The 18,724-nt window shown below is 39.9% G+C and overlaps 1 protein-coding gene across 5 annotated transcripts in view; it reads right to left on the minus strand.

Moving 5' to 3' along the window:
• Positions 1-18,724, minus strand: part of LOC130277129 (low-density lipoprotein receptor-related protein 5-like) — a 154,610-nt gene that overhangs the window by 63,738 nt on the left and 72,148 nt on the right. For all 5 annotated transcript variants that reach the window (XM_056527495.1, XM_056527496.1, XM_056527497.1 and 2 more), the window contains 2 exons: positions 12,076-12,472; positions 10,488-10,659 (listed from right to left, as the gene is read on the minus strand). In XM_056527495.1, the coding sequence (XP_056383470.1) occupies positions 10,488-10,659; positions 12,076-12,472 (569 nt within the window). The remainder of the gene's footprint in view (positions 1-10,487; positions 10,660-12,075; positions 12,473-18,724) is intronic.

Genomic DNA, 18,724 nt, shown 5'->3' on the forward strand with positions numbered 1-18,724 from the left:
TTCAGGTGACTTTTCAGGATAATCTGCCTGTGTGTACATGAGGAGCAGCACCATTTCTGGCCATTAAATAACTTTTATATGGTATTTTTCCGTAGATATCTGCTCTGCAGGTTTTATCTGTAGTTTGCAGTTCTCCCAGAGCTGGTGGGAGGAGTTCCGTATGCCCCCTACATAGACCTTTATTGCTTGTTCTGTAGACACTGGACAAAGTTGAGCTGATTTTTAGAGTGTAATACAGTCTCACATGAGAGGAGTGAGGGAAGAAGTTTGTTGATAGGAGAAAGAAGAAGAAGTTTTCTCTAATAAGATAATTTACAAAGTTTCATATATTCGCTCATACTATTGATCTATGGAAAGTTTTTTAAAGAGTACCACTCGATCTTGTAAAATTTTATAATCCTCCCAGCTTACTGCTCCCATCACGATAAACCAACCCCTGCCTTTATTTTAGTCTCATCAGACCAGAGCACCTTCCTCCATACATTTTGGGAGTCTCCCACACACCTTTTCGCAAACTCAATACGTGCCATTTTGTTTTTAGCTGAAAGTAATGGCTTTCTTCTGGCCACTCTGCCATAAAGCCCAACTCTTATGGCTTATTGTCGTCCTATGTACAGATACTCTAGTCTCTTCTGTGGAGCTCTGCAGCTGTTCCAGGGTTACCTTAGGTCTCTGTGCTGCCTCTCTGAGTAATGCCCTCCTTGCCCGGTCCGTGAGTTTTGGTGGGCGGCAGTCTTTTAGCAGGTTTGCTGTTGTGCCATGTTTTTTCCATTTGGTTATGATAGATTTGATGGTGCTCCTGGGTATCAAAGATTTGGATTTTTAATTTTTTTTATAATTTTTTTCAAATAACCTAACCCTGACTAACTTAACATTGTACCCAACTTGTTTGGAGCGTTCCTTGGTCTTCATGGCAGTGTTTGGTTACTGATGCCTCTTGCTTAGGTGTTGCAGCCTCTGGGGCCTTTCAAAAAAGGTGTGTATATATGTGATGACCGATCATTTTTCTAATTATGTGACTTTCGAAGGTAATTAGTTGCACCAGAGCTTTTTATGGGCTTCCTAACAAAGTGGGTGAATACATACGCACATGCCAATTTTCTGTTTTCTATTTCTAAAAAAAAAAGAGTTTTATTTATATATTTTTCTCATTTCACTTCACCAACTGACTATTTTGTTCTGATCCATCACATAAAAGTCAGATTAACAAAACATTAAACTTAGGGCTGTAATGTACCAAAAAGGGGGGAGTGCATACTTTTGCAAGGCACTGTAAATCTCGTGTTTTTCGTAAATATGGTCAATTAAGTCAGCTACCAACGCAACACTGAGAAGAGGGAGGGAGGAACACAGTGAAGCGAAACCTTTATTTTGAAGTCCATACAATGTTTGGTAGCATACCACCATTCCTCCAGTACACTTAGGCGAAAGGAAAGAAAAGCCATTTACTGACTGACTATTTCTAATTAGCAGTAAGTGAAAAGTAAATGTCAGGTCCTCAAAGCCCAAGATGTCTGCATGTTATGACAGTCCTTGCACACGGCTAAAAAGGTGTCCAGGAGGAGGGTGCACGATTTAAACTCTTACCATCAGAAGAAATGGTTTGAGGCAGGTCAACTACAGAGAAAAGAGGTTGAAAAACAGAGAAAACCATTTAAATGGAGTTTCCTTTGAAGGGCACTCCTGAATAGAGGAAGAAAGTACTTGTCAGATTTGAGTTGAAGTGAAAGCCACTTGTGCAAGTAAAGAGTACAGATGGCAGTGAAGAGGGGGCGTTAATGAGTTCTAGCTGAAGCTCTATTATGCTTTTTATTGCACAGTAAAAGCAATGTCTGTTTCTGGATTAAGAAAACCTAGATTTTCCCACAGTGAGGAGCTACTCCGCAAAAAAATAAAATAAAAAAATAATTAGGAGTTACTTTCCAGTTTGTTAATGTGAGGCTGCTGAAAGGCGGTCACGCAGTATATATTTTCGTATGTGTCAAAGCAAATATATAAAACATATCTGATTTGTAAAAAAAAAAAATAATAATAATAATGTATATATACATATATATGTGTGTCAAATATGTTAAAAACAAACATAGCTTTAGACTTAATAAAAAAATAAAAATTAAAAAAAGTCCATTATCAACAACCTATTTCCATGTGCCATACTGGGTATATGGACATCATAAAAGGGTCATAGGTTTAATATAATTCTCTATGAGCTATAAAGGAGAGCTGCTAACAAGTGGCAACTCTCATATGTAATACAATGTTTACCCTGTAGAGGCCTCTGCAGGAAAAATGAGCAGCTGATGCAAACTTCCCTTGACAGTCTCTTGGCAGGGATCTCAGACAACAGTGTTCTTATGTTAAAGTGTACCTGTCATTGTACCTGGCTTTTTATATAATGTAGATAATACTGATATTTGTATATATGTAATACATTGGTTAAAAAAATAAAAAAAAAATAAATATTGTATATTTTTGGCCCTGCAGCTATTGTATGTGTGCCTCTGTGAGGAAACCAAATACAGAAAGTGTGGGACGACAAGCAGGGCTCCGTGCACCGGACGACAAGCAGGGCTCCGTGCACCGGACGACAAGCAGGGCTCCGTGCACCGGACGACAAGCAGGGCTCCGTGCACCGGACGACAAGCAGGGCTCCGTGCACCGGACGACAAGCAGGGCTCCGTGCACCGGACGACAAGCAGGGCTCCGTGCACCGAGGACCTGTGTCACGCTCCTGACTGACATGCCATGAGCCTGCACAGAGCCCTGCTTGTCCTTCCCACACTTCCTGTATTTGGTCTCCTCATAGAGACAGACAGGGACAGCAAATATAATGTTATTTTCTACATTGGATACGTTTTTGCTAATGACCGGTACACTTTAAAGCAAATTTAGGAGGTGACTGCTTACAGCTGAAGTGAATAAGCTGCAAACATTTATAAAACTTTTATTAAAGATAATGTAAATAGAAATCCATATGCAATGTGCTTTCACAAGAAGGGGTTATGTAGGATCAGATGTGGTACTTTTTCTACTTTCATCCAAAAACTGCACCTCATCTGTCCTCAGGTTGTGTGTGGTATTACAACTTTGCTCCATTCACTTTAAGGGTGCATTCCCACATGGTGTATTATGCTGCGTATTTGGTGCTGTGTATTTTCCTACCCATTGACTTCAACAGGGAAAATAAAATACGCAGCAGCAAATACACCGTGTGGGAATGTACCCTAAAAGGACTTAAACTGCAATACCACACACAACCTGAAGACAAGAGTAGCTGTGTTCCCGGAAGAAAATATCCATGTTCTTTAAATCTTGAATAACCACTTTAACAAAATTATGACACTTCAGCCAACAAAATATATATTTTTTTCTCGATGCATATCATATGCCCATATGAACAGATAAGAAAAGTAATGTAAAGTATGAAACAAACCGCAGCACAACTGGATAATTTCCAAATAAGGTCACAACTTTATTAGGTATAAAAAAAAAAAAAATACATATAGAAAAGATACTTTCCTGAGAGTCATATAGTCTGACATTGAATCACAAAAATATAAACTAACACATGTGCAATACAATTAAAAACCATTTAAAAAGCGTACCAAGAAAGGTACTAACCCTACTTGGTCTGGCCCAAGATGGTGTCAGGACCCCAACTCAATGGGTAAAATTTAAGTTTTATTACTGATTTATTTGGAACACATGCATGTATATAAATAAAAAAAAAAGGTCTACACTTCTCTACACTCTACCCCCTGATGAAGCTGCATGAGGTACAGCAAAACACGTTGGGCTAATATTCCCTCCACATCGGTTAAAGTAATCCTTACTAACAACTGATCGCCATATTGATTTCTGGATAACCTAACCTAATAGTAACACAGACTTAGCACAATTAACAGTCAGTCATAATGGATTAACTAGATGTGTTAACCTTCTAAGTATCACTGTTAAAGGAAAACTGTCAGAGTCACACACACTAACCAGTGGTAATGGCTGGTAGTACGGATGACGCTGATTAAAACGATGCCTACCATGCCCGGATCCGTTGCGGTCTTCCTCCCCAATTGTGATTATGCAAATGAGCAGCCAGTGGCATAGGCGGATTTACAATGGCGGCCACTGGCATTGTGACGTCAGCGCTGTTCATTCAGCGCTCGGCCTGCTCATACATATTCATACTATCCCCTCCGCTCTGCATTCACTCCTACTGCGCATGTGCTGATGATCCAAGATTGCCGTGGCCATACTCCTGTATCTAGTGATACCCTTTATAAGGCAGGGTCAGAGTAGACCAGGCATAGGCAACCTTCGGCACCGCAGATGTTTTGGACTACATCTCCCATGATGCTTTGGCAGTATTTTGGCTGTAAGAGTATCATGGGAGATTTAGCCCAAAACATCTGCAGTGCCGAAGGTTGTCTATGCCTGGAGTAGACTAAAAAAGGGGTTAACACCAAATAGCATATCAGTAGTCATTGATTATAGATTCATATGGAAGAAATTATTCTCGAGTCCATAATTGTGAAACAGAGCAGGATGTTCAGCACGCACACACACTAAGTCACTATAATCTCCTTGTAAAAAGCCCAATGTGAACACTCACATCTTCTAACACATCATAATCAGCCATTAGACCTGGCAGAAAACTCTTTTTATATTACTCTTGTGTGTGAAGTTAAAACTTCATTATTACTTCTATTTCATGGTGGTATAAGTAACCGCATAGCAAAGTAGGGAACACTCCCAAAATGTCACTGCACGAGTGGGCAGAGTGCGCAGGATGAGGTCTAGGTGATCAGCTTTGATAGGGATAAAATGGTTTACACTTGATCACTAAAGGATTAGTGACAAGACAAGTGAATAAAGAAACCCGTATGAGAGTGAATCGCTGCTTGACTGCTCATGTTTTTCCTCCTCTTTCAATGGCCAAAAGTATAACAACCACCATTCACAATAAGTTGGTGGCAAGATTATATACCAAAGTAAATTGTGATCTCAGGAATATAGATGTGGGAGATGGGGATCCTGGCTGGGGTACCCAGTTTCTTCCAGCAGGCAAAAGTTACGGCACTTTGAGCGCTACACCGGCGGCGGGGTGACACAGTGTACAACTTTTTATTAATTTCATAAAAAGCAGTCATCCATAGGACAACGCGTTTCGGTGGGGCTCCCTCCTTCCTCAGGTCCAAGTTCATAAATTGTGAATCACTCCAATTTAAAAAAAGGAAAAATTGTAACTGTTGCTATTAAAAGGGGTACTCCAGCCCTAAAACATCTTATTCCCTAGCCAAAGGATGGGGGATAAGATGCCTGATCGTGGGGGTCCCGACACTGGGGACAGTGCAATCTTTCATGCAGCACCCCGCTATCATCAGCCTCAGGAGCCAATATCGCTTCGGGTCTGCTGATTCACGATCACAGGGCAGGTGTATCGTGACGTCACGGCTCCGCCCCTGTGTGATGTCACTCCGCCCCCTCAATGCAAGCCTATGGGAGGTCTTAGCCCCTTAGATTTTTGTCAATTATTGGAGATCAGATCTCAAGAATCTTTTTAAATTTGCTTACGGCATTTAACAGTAATATGTTTTTATATTTATTTATTTATTTTTCTGCTGTTTAATTTCCTAAACCTCAAACCCCCTTTGTTTCAAAACATATCTTTATAGCTTGCACAGCTCAGTCTAATTGCCCCACCTAGATAGATATAAAGCCCAACATACTGTCGGCCTGCAATTGCCACTAGGGGGAGCTTTGCAGATTACCACAGACCGAATCTACACTAAATGCATCTGTATTTAAAAAAATAAAAAAAAAAAGGAGCCCATAATCTAAAATCCCAACTACTAGAATACAATACAGAAAAAAAGAAAAGAAAAAATGATATGCTTGTAAATGGGCACTGTCAGATCCAAAAACTTTTTATATGTTGTTACTGATGAAAATTAAAAGACCTTTTGTAATATGGTTGTTTAAATTCTTTATATATTTATTTAATAATAAAAAAATTGCCCCTCAAATTCCCAGTACTAGGAGTCTTTATACCCACTGGGACACTTACCAGTCCTGCAGCAGCATTAGGCTTGTCCATGAGTCATGGACAAGGCTACATGAGCAGACACACCAATCACCTCCCACCACCACAAGGGAGGGACACTACCCATTCCCCTGAGAGGATTTCTAACACTGCGAGCTAATGAAAAGAGGGATTTTTATTATAAAAATAGGCAATAGAGGCATATTATATAATATATATATATATATATATATATATATATATATATATATATATATATATATATATATATATTTGTGGGATCTGACAGGTGTGCTTTAAGTGCATGGTTGGTGCGGTGGCAGGATACAATTTTGAAATTACCATTAACTCTGTAGTCCGTTGCAAACCGAGCAGACCTCACAGAATCCCATGCAAGGGGCTATTCTGTAGATGGTTCACTGTATGTGGGTCAGTGCAAATAAGGCAGAACAGAAAGTTTAAAATGTAAAGATGTATACAGCAAGTTATTGTACAGTACGTGTGCTGACCAGTGTCACTGTTAAGTCCTGTCTACAGCCTTGCATGACTTAAAAGGTTTAAATGACACACAAATACAGCTATGCTAGCATGACAGGGTAGGCCTGGGCTCTTCAATAGAGACACCTAGCCTCCGGAGAACAAGTTCTAGGAGATGGATTGTGGTGTTCCCTGCATATGGGATAATAACCTATAACACAATAAAGCAGGGATGCCCCGCGCGTGCTTGTAGCAAGCTCTCCGCTTCCCTCTCTGCTTGACTCTTGTAATCCCTACTAATCTACAGTGCGTCCATTAAAAGAACCTCAAAGCACAAACGTGATATCTCTTCTCATCGCGACGTGAGTTGTTCTCGCACAGTATTTCAGGGACCATGAATCTCAGCCTATTAACGTACACATCTATAAATCTTCACTCACAAAGTGTAAAACCATATGTTGAAGAAGCGGACTCATTTACCCTCCCCAAGTGCCTGCCAAAGAGACAAGCGAGACATTTAGAGGCCGGGAACAATGTTGCCACAGGGTGCCAAATTTACAGGAAGAAAAAAAAAAAAAAAAAAAAAAAAAAGAAAAGAAAAAAAGCCTATAGGCTGCTGTCACGCAAACCTTTGACAAGTGTTGCCAAATGGCTCCATAGGCTGCGAGTGCAGTGACTGAGCTCTTTGTGTTTCAGCTTAACTCTGCAGATGGGAAAATGTAACTGCTGGTTTCTACATGTGAAATTTTACACATAGCAGCAGATTTTCCTTCCAGACCTGCACAGATTCTGAGAATCCTGCCGGAAATCTCAAGCTGCACAAAAGTTTTCTTAGATTTATGTCGAGGAGAAATGCTGAAATTTAAAAGGTGTACCTTCCATTGTAAAAAAAAAAAAAAAAAAAAAAAAAAACTTGATATGGCAGACATTTATGTTAAATATTATTTATTTATATTATTGGTGAGATGACCAGAACGGACTCTAAACAGAAGTCTATGGGACCAGCAGTTCTCTCCCCACTTACTATACTGATACATCTGGGTCTGAAAACTTACAGATGCTTCCCTAGCCCCAGTTTCCCGTTGCTCTGCCGCAGATCCAATTCTTCTTTGAGCAGGATCTGCGGACCTATAGATAACCGGACCTAGGGAAGCATCTTTTTTTTTATGTTACCCCCCAAACCTCAGCACCAAAATTAAGACTGATGAACATAACATGGGGAGAATAGACATGAAATGGGGGATTCTCCATCTGTTTTAGATGGCAATATTTGCCTCCATAAATCGCAATATGACATTTCCCCCCCCCCCCCCCCAAATCTTGCAGCCCTAACTTAGACCCCAACTCACTAGGAAACGTTGAAAGTTTTATATGGACAAGTATACTTTAAATGTCTTCTTATGTTATACTAAAGAGCATTAATGGGGTACTCTGCTGCCCAGCGTTTAAATGGTAACTCATTAAAAAAAATTTTTGCTATTGCATTCCTTATGGCAAATAAAAAAAAATATTTCTAATATAGTTAAAAAAAAATAAATAAATAAATAAATAAAAAAAAAAATAAATATGTTTTCTATGTTTGATTTGTGCTTAAAAAAAAAAAAGCTGAAGAGCACATTTCCCCCATCTTCTACAGACTTAGGACCGAAGCCCAAACACAGGAAGTGCTGCCTGGAGTGCTGGGGGGGGGGGGGGGCTCCAGGCTCATCCAATCATAGCTCCTCTCACACTTAACTGCCATATGATATGCTGTTGGTTGGACACCCCCTCTCAGCACTCCGGGCTGCACTTCCTGTGTTTGGACTTCGGTCCTAAGTCTGTGTATGAGATGGAGGAAAATGTGCTCTTGAGCTTTTTTAAACACAAATAAAACATAGAAATTTTTTTATTTTTTATTTTTTTTACACAAATTATATTAGAAATCTTTTTTATTTACCATAAGGAGTGCAATAGCAAAAATAGTTTTAATGAGAGTTACCCTTTAAAATCCAAAAGGCAAACCAGTAAGGACCATACATAAAAATCTACATGTCTGAATGGTAAATGGCATCCATCTAGTCAGCAGCTCCATTACCAACAACCAGCAAAAGTGTGCACAGCTACATCTTCATACTACCAGACATCCTGAAATGGGACAAGGGTGCTATAAGGCTATGTTCACACCCCAGAATTTCTGCATGAATTTATAGCCAATACACTTCAATGGGAAGAAATTCCATTGAATTCAATGTGCTATAAATTCATGCAGAATTATGTGCAAAAATTCTGCAGTGTGAACATACCCTAAAGCTACTGCTCTATCTTGGCTTTATTATATGATGCTTTAGATAGGACAACAAATCAGATTTGGCATAAGGAGAGGACATTAACTATGTTATCTGTATAGTGTTTTCTTTTTTTTATTCAGATGCTGCTCCCAGTCATGTAAACCTATATATTACAGCTCGGCCTCTTTCTCCGTTCCCTGAGTGCAGAATAAAATCACCTCTCACGTTTGCTTTTAAAGGGAACCTGTCACATTGACATGTTGCCAGCAGGTTGGACTACATTTCATAGACCAGAGCAGATTCATATATAGCTTTATCAGTATAACTTGTCATTCATTCATGTAAACGTTTGCTCATTCTAATCCAAGGAGTCAAGTGGGCGGCCTTAGTGAAAAGTGTTGTCAGTCACTGGCTCAGCCAGCCAACTTGACTACTTATTCCAAGAAAAGATTTACATACATAGTGATGAACTATGGAACATTTTCCCACAAACCTGCTCAATATACGATAAGAGCATTTTTAATGCAACCGATTCTATTTAATAAAAAAAACACTACTTTTATTAGTATTTGTCAGGAATATTGGGAATAATCACTGTAAAACTCACATTCCTAAATATTGCTTAAACTCTAATCACAAGCATAATATAGTGAACATAATCACATAGTACAGTATTATTGAGGATACAGAATGTGATTCTTTTGCCAAGACGCATGCATTATTAATGTGGATATGGAAAGGTTACTTCATTATTAAAACACTTTCAATATTAGCAAAGGCTGAGGTTACACAGACTTCCTGGAGCAACATTTCCAGATTTTCTAACCATTAAGCAACAGTACGCCCAAGGAACCCAAATGTCACTAGATCGGGGGTAAAAAAAAAATAAAATAAATTCTGGAGTAGATTTATTACAGAACAGTATTTTAGACGCAAGTCTTTAGCTAAAGTTCTCCAAAATAAATTGCGGAGGGAATGTGACCTGTGTAGAAAGGTGGATTTTTACCTACTGTGAATGGTCGGATTCCGTCTTCGCTATATACTGATGTCAACTTTATAATTCTGCCTTAGGAGGAGACTGCTAAGGAGTTCTCTAGAAAACAGTGTCTGCTTATTAGGCTAAATGACCAGAAAAAAATGCAAGATCTCAGGTTTTTCAAAAAACAGTTTTATGATGGCGGAAGGTCCAACTGCTGGAACCATTCGCAGTCTCAAGAACATGGTCCCGAAACTCCCATCAGCGCAGAGAGGTGGTCACACTTGTGCACCATTGCTCCATTCATAGTCTATGGGTGCAGCTGGAGGTAGTCAAGCCCTGTACTTCACTATCTCTTGCAGCACCCATAGAGCTAAAAAACTATGATGACACCTTCCCTTTAATAAATTTTTCACCCCTGTGGCCATCTGTGCTCCACAGAATAAAATCTATGCCAGCCACGAGCTACCATGGATATTAGCTGCAAAATTATAGTGAAACATCCCTACACATAAGCCCTGCACAATTTTTGGGAAAGTCCCATGAGCTGCGTAAAAAAGAAAAAAAATTTACAAAATAGCGCTTGTGCAAAAAAATAAATAAAAAAATTAAATAATAAAATAAAAAACGGGTGTACATCATTTAGAGCTACACACAGACAGGAAAAGGTCTTGTGAAACTAATATAAAACATCTGCATCTGATAAAAACAGGGACAATTTACCTACCTCTATTTTGTCCGTCTTTGCATCCCCCCAGTAGAGTTTGCCCTCTTGAAGATCCAGAGCCAATCCATTAGGCCAACCCAAGGATGAATTGACAAGAACAGTCCTCTCCGATCCATCTAAATAAGCAGACTCAATCTTTGGCCTCTGTCCCCAATCTGTCCAGTACATGTAACTACAGAAAAAATAAAGAATGTTACTATAAGTCAGTTATTCAAAGAATGAATGAATGAATATACAATATAGTTAGGGTTGAACGTAATTGATCCTCAGCGTATTTTATGCTGAGGATCCGCCCATAACCAACCCTAGATTGAGACACCTGCCTGTGCCCACTCCTGGCAGCAATCCGCTGCTACAAGCGCGCACACACACACACACACACACACACACACACACACACACACACACCTGCATGACTGTAGTAAACTGCACGTGCGTTCGTAGTTTACCCTGGGACATCGCAGCCACTCTGTCTAGCTCATGGAGCAGAGGAGCAGCCGCGAAGTCTGAGTAAAAACTGCGCATGCGCAGTTTACTACAGTCGTGCAGATGTGCGTGCTCGTAGCAGCAGATTGCAGTTACGGGCGGACACAGGAAGGGGCTCACTCTTGGGTTGGTCATCGACGGATCTGCAGCATAAAATACGCTGCAGATCAGTTACATGTGACCCTACCCGAAATAAAAAACTTATACACTGAGCAGCAATAACATTAAAACCACTGAGTTGAAAACAAGAAATATCTAATGACAAAAGCTACTTTAGACTGTTGAAAAAGAATGCTGCCAAAAGAAAGTGGTCAGAAAATTATCTGCCACTGAAAGTGCCTCTTTGCTCCATAGTCTAGTTCTGATAGACAGACTGGCCAGGTGCATGTGCCTCACTTACCTCAGAAACAAAATGACACAGGGTTACACTATGGGAAGAAGGCAAAGGCCGTGTGCGCTCTGGGCAATGTTCTACTGGAAAACTTTGGCTATAGCTACCTAAACACTTCTGCAGATCTAGTTAAAGTTTGGAATAAACTGTTCTGAACGCTGGAGCCTCGTGACGTCATAGCCCCACCCCCCCATGACATCACAACCCACCCTCCCAATGAAAGTCTACGGGAGGGGCGTGACAACATGAGGGGTCGGGGGTATGACGTCACGAGCTCCTGGCATCGGCTCCAGCGTTCCAAACGCTGAGCAGTGGAGTACCCCTTTAAGCTCATCAAGGCAACAATATTCCCAAAGAGAATTGGTCTCTAAGCACCCCCTTCCTCGCCAGAACTTCCAATTGAGAATATGTGGGATATGCTGCAAAAAGAAGTCAGATACCCAAAGGATCCACCTCACAACTTGCAGAATTTAAAGGATCTGCTGCTAAAGTCTTGGTCATATCACAGAAGAAAAAAAAAAGTTCATGCCTTGAATGTTGAGAACAGCTTTGACAGTACGAAGGGACCTACACAATATTTAATGTTCTTGTTACTTATACTGAAAACAAGAATTTGTTTTCTTCTTTTCCCTGCAATCTACCTTACCAGCTCATAACATTTGGGGTCATTATAGGCATGTAGCTAAAAAGCAAAAAACAAATTTCGCTTACCCAGTCAGTGGATTTAATACAATGGCCCGTGGTTCATCCAAGTTTTCAGACAATAAGATTTTCCTGGATGTTCCATTAAGGCGAGTTACTTCAATACGGTCAGTGCCAGTGTCTGTCCAGTAAAGGTTTCGGGCAATCCAGTCTACTGCTATTCCATCTGGATGCTGCACCTCAGTCGTTACCAATGTCTGCGCCCCAGAACCATCCAGATAAGCACGACGAATTGCTTTAACCTCATCATCAGTCCAATAGATGTATCCTTCCACAGGGTCATAGTCGATAGCAATGGCATGTCTTATATCATCGATCTGGAGAACAATGTCAGTAAAGTCTGGCATGTCCAAGGAGATCCTTCGTAGATCGGTCCTTCTTGCAAGCAGTAAGACATCATCGGCTCCTACAACAACAATATTTAAAAAGACACAAAAAAAGGAATTACTACTGTTTGGCTTGTGAGAATCAGGCAAACATAGGGGGGGGGGGGGGGGGGGGGGGGAAACATGACCTTGCAAGTTATTCTACCTAAAATAGTTCTTGTAAAGGTGGTGGACTACAACAAGTTCTGTAAAGTTAAGAGCGAGCAGCTTGTATTCATGCAGAAAAAGGGCAGAAAAATGCCATTTTATGAGGGATGACTTTGCATGTACCAAAAATCGTGCAGAAGATCTAGTCATGCACAATCATTTGCTTCAAATGGGAACAAGGGAACATGAACCACCCCATCAATAGTAAACCAGCATTAAAAAAAAAAAAAAAAAAAAAAAAGGTGAAAAAACCATCAGCACCCTGCGACAGGACCACAGGACACAGTACCCTGGCTGCCATGGTAACTCATCTAAGAAATTATCCCAAGTCTCCCATAACTTTTGGCCCTAACAGAGGCCAGGTAAAACAGACTGCCAAATAAATAACATACAGATATTGTAGGCATGTGTATATCATTTAGTAAAAAATAAATAAAAATTATATATAATTATTTCTTCATAAACAGACACATATGACTGCACTGTCTCAAAACAAACAACTGATTGGGGAAAAAAAAAAAATAATAATAATAATTCTATTATGTTTTATGTAAGAGTAATTTTTATGTTGCTGCATCCCAAATGCCATTTATTTTGTACTAAAAGTGTAAAAACGGAAATAAAATCGGAAAATAAGACACCGGCACCAGCGCATGCCAGGAGCCATGAACCATCATGGCTCCTGGCACGCGCTGGTCAGGTGTCTCAGCTGAATGACATCTCTACCTGGCATCCCAGCGAGTGTTATGCACTGAATTAAGTCCCGATGGAAGAAACACTTGTGAGTGCCCCCATCACTTTATTTCTTCTATGTATGAACACTTATATTAATATACTGTAATTATCTTCATTAAGACAATAGAAGTTCTGTGTTTTCATCCATTCCCACATCTATCCTCCACACCCTCCCCCCCCCAAAAAAAAGAAAAGAAATAATAATAATAATAATAATAATAATAATAATAATAATAATAAATAAATTATATATCTTAGTTCCAGCTTAGGTACTACAAGTTTATTTTATACCAGACAATGAATTGCATGTATGACCAATCCTTGAGACTACTGTTAAAAAAAAAAAAAAAAAAAAAGCGGGATAGGAAAAAAATGTTGCTAACAAATGCACACGTGACAGAAAATAAAGCTACAAATCTACATGCGAATGAGTAACAGCGTGACTTATAATAAACACATCCTATACTGTGCTGGAGTATGGGGGGGGGGGGGGGGGGTGACTGACTTCATGATAATATGGGTTAGACTAAAAAGGGAGTATGATGAACCAGGAGAGTAACGGTGACTGGGGTGTTGCAGTGGTAGTGTAGGGTCTGGTGGTATTAGCCCTTGAATGTTGTGACGCCAGGGTGAGGTTTCCTCAATAGCAATGTTCCTCCCGCCAACCGTCCCACAAACGGCAGGGAGAAATAACGGAATGTCCACAGCAGATTTTAGGAGTAAACTGAAGAAACTTTACTTGCAGATTTTATGAAACAGTCTTTAACATAACAGTCTTTTCAAGGGTGAACCGGGATACAGGTACCTCACAGGTTTTGCTGGGACGTTGAAGCAATGAGCTAATAATCAGAATACTTTAGCTGGTAGTAGTCACACAGGATTTGATAGATGGAGCTATGAGTAACTCACGGCTTAGTGGCTGCAGGTTCTTTCAGGCTTTGGCCTAGATGAGTTGATATTTCTGCTGGGACGGTTATGCTTGCCTGATAATTCGGAACCAAGAGAGTGATTTTAGTGGCTACAGCCCTTTACTTAGTTGGCAAACCTGTATGTCCTGAACCCAGTGAACTCTGGGTACATCACATGACCTCTAAGGTCCTTGAACATTTTATACATACACAACCCGTACATCATGTGACCACTAAGGTTCTGTACATATACTTTCTATACATTAAATATAAACACACACTACATAAGGCGACCAAGGGCAAGCCCTGCAGGAGAGCCCTATATAAATGGAGGGACTCTAGCTGAGGGGACTTTAGACAAGGGACAGAACAAGGTCCTGTACTGGGATACCACAGGGTTATTCATGAAAAGTGGTGTAGGTGAACGTCTTTACTACATTAATTCATGTGGTGGAAAACGTGTACCTGCACTAAATTTACTACATGGCGCAGGGCATGCGATTAATCTGGTGCTGATCACATTTCCTTCTTCAGTACTCCACTTTGCATGATGCTTCCTTCGCGACTTTCTGAGAGACTTTAAAAATGCTGTCCACAATCAGTTTGTAAGCCAACTGAGGACAGTTGTAGATTTGCGCCTCAGTTAGCGCAGTTGCGCCAAAGGATGTGACAAAATGATAAGTCGAACATGATAAATTCCTGACTACTGAATGATATGGACTGAAATCCTTAATTGGATAATATATATATATATATATATATATATATATATATATATATATATATATATATATATATATATATATATATATATATATATTTTTATTTTTATTTTTTTTTTTTTTTTTTATTTTTTTTTTTTTTTTTTTTTTTAAGCCTTCTACAGCAAGTGACACAATTTAAACGACATCTGATAAAAACTGTGCACCAAATATACCCCATAAAACCAGGGTAAAACCGGCTGCTAAATGACAGCACTGTGTAAATCAAGAAAATGATGGCCTTATTCTTTGGATAGGCTACCAATGTCCATAAGGATAGACAAAATTGCTGATTTAGGAGATTTTGACTAACCACAGTTTAAAGATTTTACAAAATGTGTCAAGATGGCCAGCAATGAGAAATATTTTTCAGCCACGGTTATACAGGATTGACCAAATTTAGCTGATTACTTAGCTGTCTGTTCACTGTCTGCCATATTAGTGGTGGAATCATTCATACTCCTTGTGGCTCCTCAAAATCCATCCAGCTTAACAAAAATTAACAGTTCAAATCTGACATCTTCTAGCTTCCCCCCCCAAAAAAAAAAAAAAATATATAAAGGTTTGAAATTTATCAGTGTTTGTGGGGCCCACTAAATCTGCATGTCAAGAGTGATTTTGTGTTTAGACCATTCTCTCCCCCCAAAAAATATTTTACCACCCCCCAGCATCACATACAAGTAAAAGTAACAAATACTTTTGTTATCAGTGTGTACAAAAAAAAAAAAAAAAAAAGGTACTTTTTGATGATCCATTTTGCCAAATTCTTTTAGATGCTCTTAAGCGCAGTAGGAGAGCTCAGTATCTCAAAGCAAAAAGTAGAGAAGGCCATATATAGTAAAAAACTGCAGAAGAAAACAAATTCATGTGAATGCGGAAAATCCCTTAGATAATGAGCAGAATTCTGTTCTGACGTAATGCAGAAACGATGATGATTATGTTTCAACACTGGTGATAAGTTTTTATTTTCTTTATTTGCAGCACTCAATCAATCTGGTGGAAGGAAGTCAAGCACATTCCCAGACACTACACATTCGCCTGGGGCCTGTTTACAAAACGCATTCCAAGTGTTTGAAATGTGATCCCAAATCCATCCGATGCAATCATTCTGAACATCTACTGTACTGAACCCACGGTGGAAGCTAGTGGTCAAAATGTTGAAGAATCCATACAATCCAACAACACACCAGAGACGATCAATGGACCTGAACGGACAGCTACCCACTCGGTCAGACTTCACACAAATCGGGCTAGCAGTCTGCTGGATTACACAAGTAATTTCCCAATTTATTTTCACTGCTTATATAGCGCCCAACATATTGTGCTGTATAATCTAAATAACCTATAATGTATAATCTAAACACCGTAATTAATAACACAAATCAGTATGTTTTAAGAGTGGAGGAGGAAACCGGAATACCTTGAGGAAAAGTCACACAAACACTGGGAGAACATAGATTCTCCGTGCAGATGTTGTATTATTCTTGGCATCACTACCTTTACAAGCAGGACTGCTATGACAATAAAGATACAGGCCTACAGAGAATTCATTATGATGAACATTCCCCTGCATATAAGTCATCACAATGCAGTTTATGGAGGCCTGGGAAGTGACAAAGAACAGGCCCATAGTACTGCCACTTGTAGACTGTAGATTGGCTGAATAGAAAGACAAACGATAACAAGAGATGCCCATAGGATTGTTTTGGGTGCTATTAAAGGATATCTGTAATGTAAATTTTTCATAATCCTCTGTGCCTGGGCTGCAAAAATAAATCAATAAATAAAATAAAAAACTCACCTTCCAACATTCCCCCGATACCGGTCTTCTTCCTGCTTCCTGGGGACGATGAGTCATACTGCACTCAGTGTATCGCCAGCCACAGCTATGTCCCTCCTTGGCCAATGATAGGCTGAGCACACTCATGTAACGAGCCTGTAGTAGGTACTTGGCTTCAAAGGAACCCGGCTCACGGCGCTGATCGACCAGACAGGAAGATATGCTTAAAAGGATTTATTGACCAGAATGCAATTTTGGTCAAAATAATCCTCTTTTAAAGGGTACCTCTCATCAAATAAACTTTTGATATATTTTAGATTAATGAATGTTGAATAACTTTCCAATATCATGTTAATGAAAAATATGCATCTTTCTATTGTATTTTTCCCGATCAGTCCTGGCAGCAAGCATTTCTGACTCATGCTGGAGTCCTAAACACTCAGAGCTGCCAGCCTGCTTTGTTCACAGCTAAACAGGCTGTGAACAAAGCAGGCTGGCAGCTCTGAGTGTTCTCCTTTGTGAACAAAGCCGACTGGCAGCTCGTAGTGTTTAGGACTCCAGCATGAGTCTGAAATGCTTGCTGCCAGGACTGGTAGGGAGACCCCTAGTGGTCATTTCTTCAAAGTGGAAAATTAAATAGAAAGAAGCATATTTTTTAATAACATGCAATTGTAAAGTTATTCTGCATACATAAATCTATAATATATCAAAAGTTTTTTTGATGAGAGGTACCCTTTAAGCATATCTTCCTGTCTGGTCGATCAGCGCCGTGAGCAGAGTTCCTTTGAAGCCAAGTACCTACTACCACTTATACTCCGGAGGGCAGCAGACGACCTTTTTCTACAAAACTATCCCATTGTAGTGTATGTGCTTACACAACCACCCAGGGTGAGCAGTTCAATATATATATTTAGCCCCCTGGGTCCAACAACATTATTCTATGGAGCGCTTACTTCCTTGTCTCTATGTAACGAGCCTGGGCAGCAGTAAGAAGGCAGGGCCCAGGCTCTAGCACCGGCCGAGGAGGGATATCGCTGCGGCTGGTGATACGCTGAGTGCAGTATGACTCATCCCCAGGAGGCAGGAAGAAGACTGGCACCGGAGGAACGTCGGAATTACAGTTAAAGTTTGTTTTGTTATTTTTTTTGCAGCCTGGGCTTAGGGGATTATAAAAAATTTTACACTACAGATCTCCTTTAAGATTTAATGGCAGGTAGTGATGTGTCCCTCATAACCAAAGCAAGAAATAGGGGAGCACACAGAAGGTGACAGGATATTGTGGCTTTCTAAAGATCGTGACATCAGGTCTTCAGAGCACCCGAGCAACAATACAGATCCAAACTCTTTGCAAACCTTTGATATACCAAAGACAGATTAGGCTTTGTGATCTACATGACAAGAAACTCTGTACTCACTTGGCCACTAAATGATGCAAAATCCAAAATGTACAAACCAGCAGCTACAGAAAATTTAAGAAAAATTCTAAAGGGCCACTCCTAACCACTTGCTCCATTCTACTACCGCTCCACAGGGAACTAGAACACAACTGTATGGCTGTATTTTTTTTAGGAAGTTGTATAGCACTTAGTTAAAACAATCAGATACCTAACAGAATCCTATTTGTGGAAGGAAGGTGGTAGCACACATAAGCGGAGTCAACCTTTGCTACTCTGAACACTGTCCGGGTGGCTACAGCCTTTAAGGTTAAAGGGGTATTCCAGGCAAAAACTTTTTTATATATATCAACTGGCTCCAGAAAGTTAAACAGATTTGTAAATTACTTCTATAAAAAAAATCTTAATCCTTTCAGTATTTATGAGCTTCTGAAGTAAAGGTTGTTCTCTTCTGTCCTCTCTGATGACCTGTCTCGTGAAACGCATAGTTTAGAAGCAAATCCCCATAGCAAACCTCTTCTAAACTGGGCGTTTCCCGAGACAGGTG

Source organism: Hyla sarda, chromosome 6 (assembly GCF_029499605.1).
Source record: "Hyla sarda isolate aHylSar1 chromosome 6, aHylSar1.hap1, whole genome shotgun sequence".
Taxonomy (NCBI): Eukaryota; Metazoa; Chordata; class Amphibia; order Anura; family Hylidae; genus Hyla; species Hyla sarda.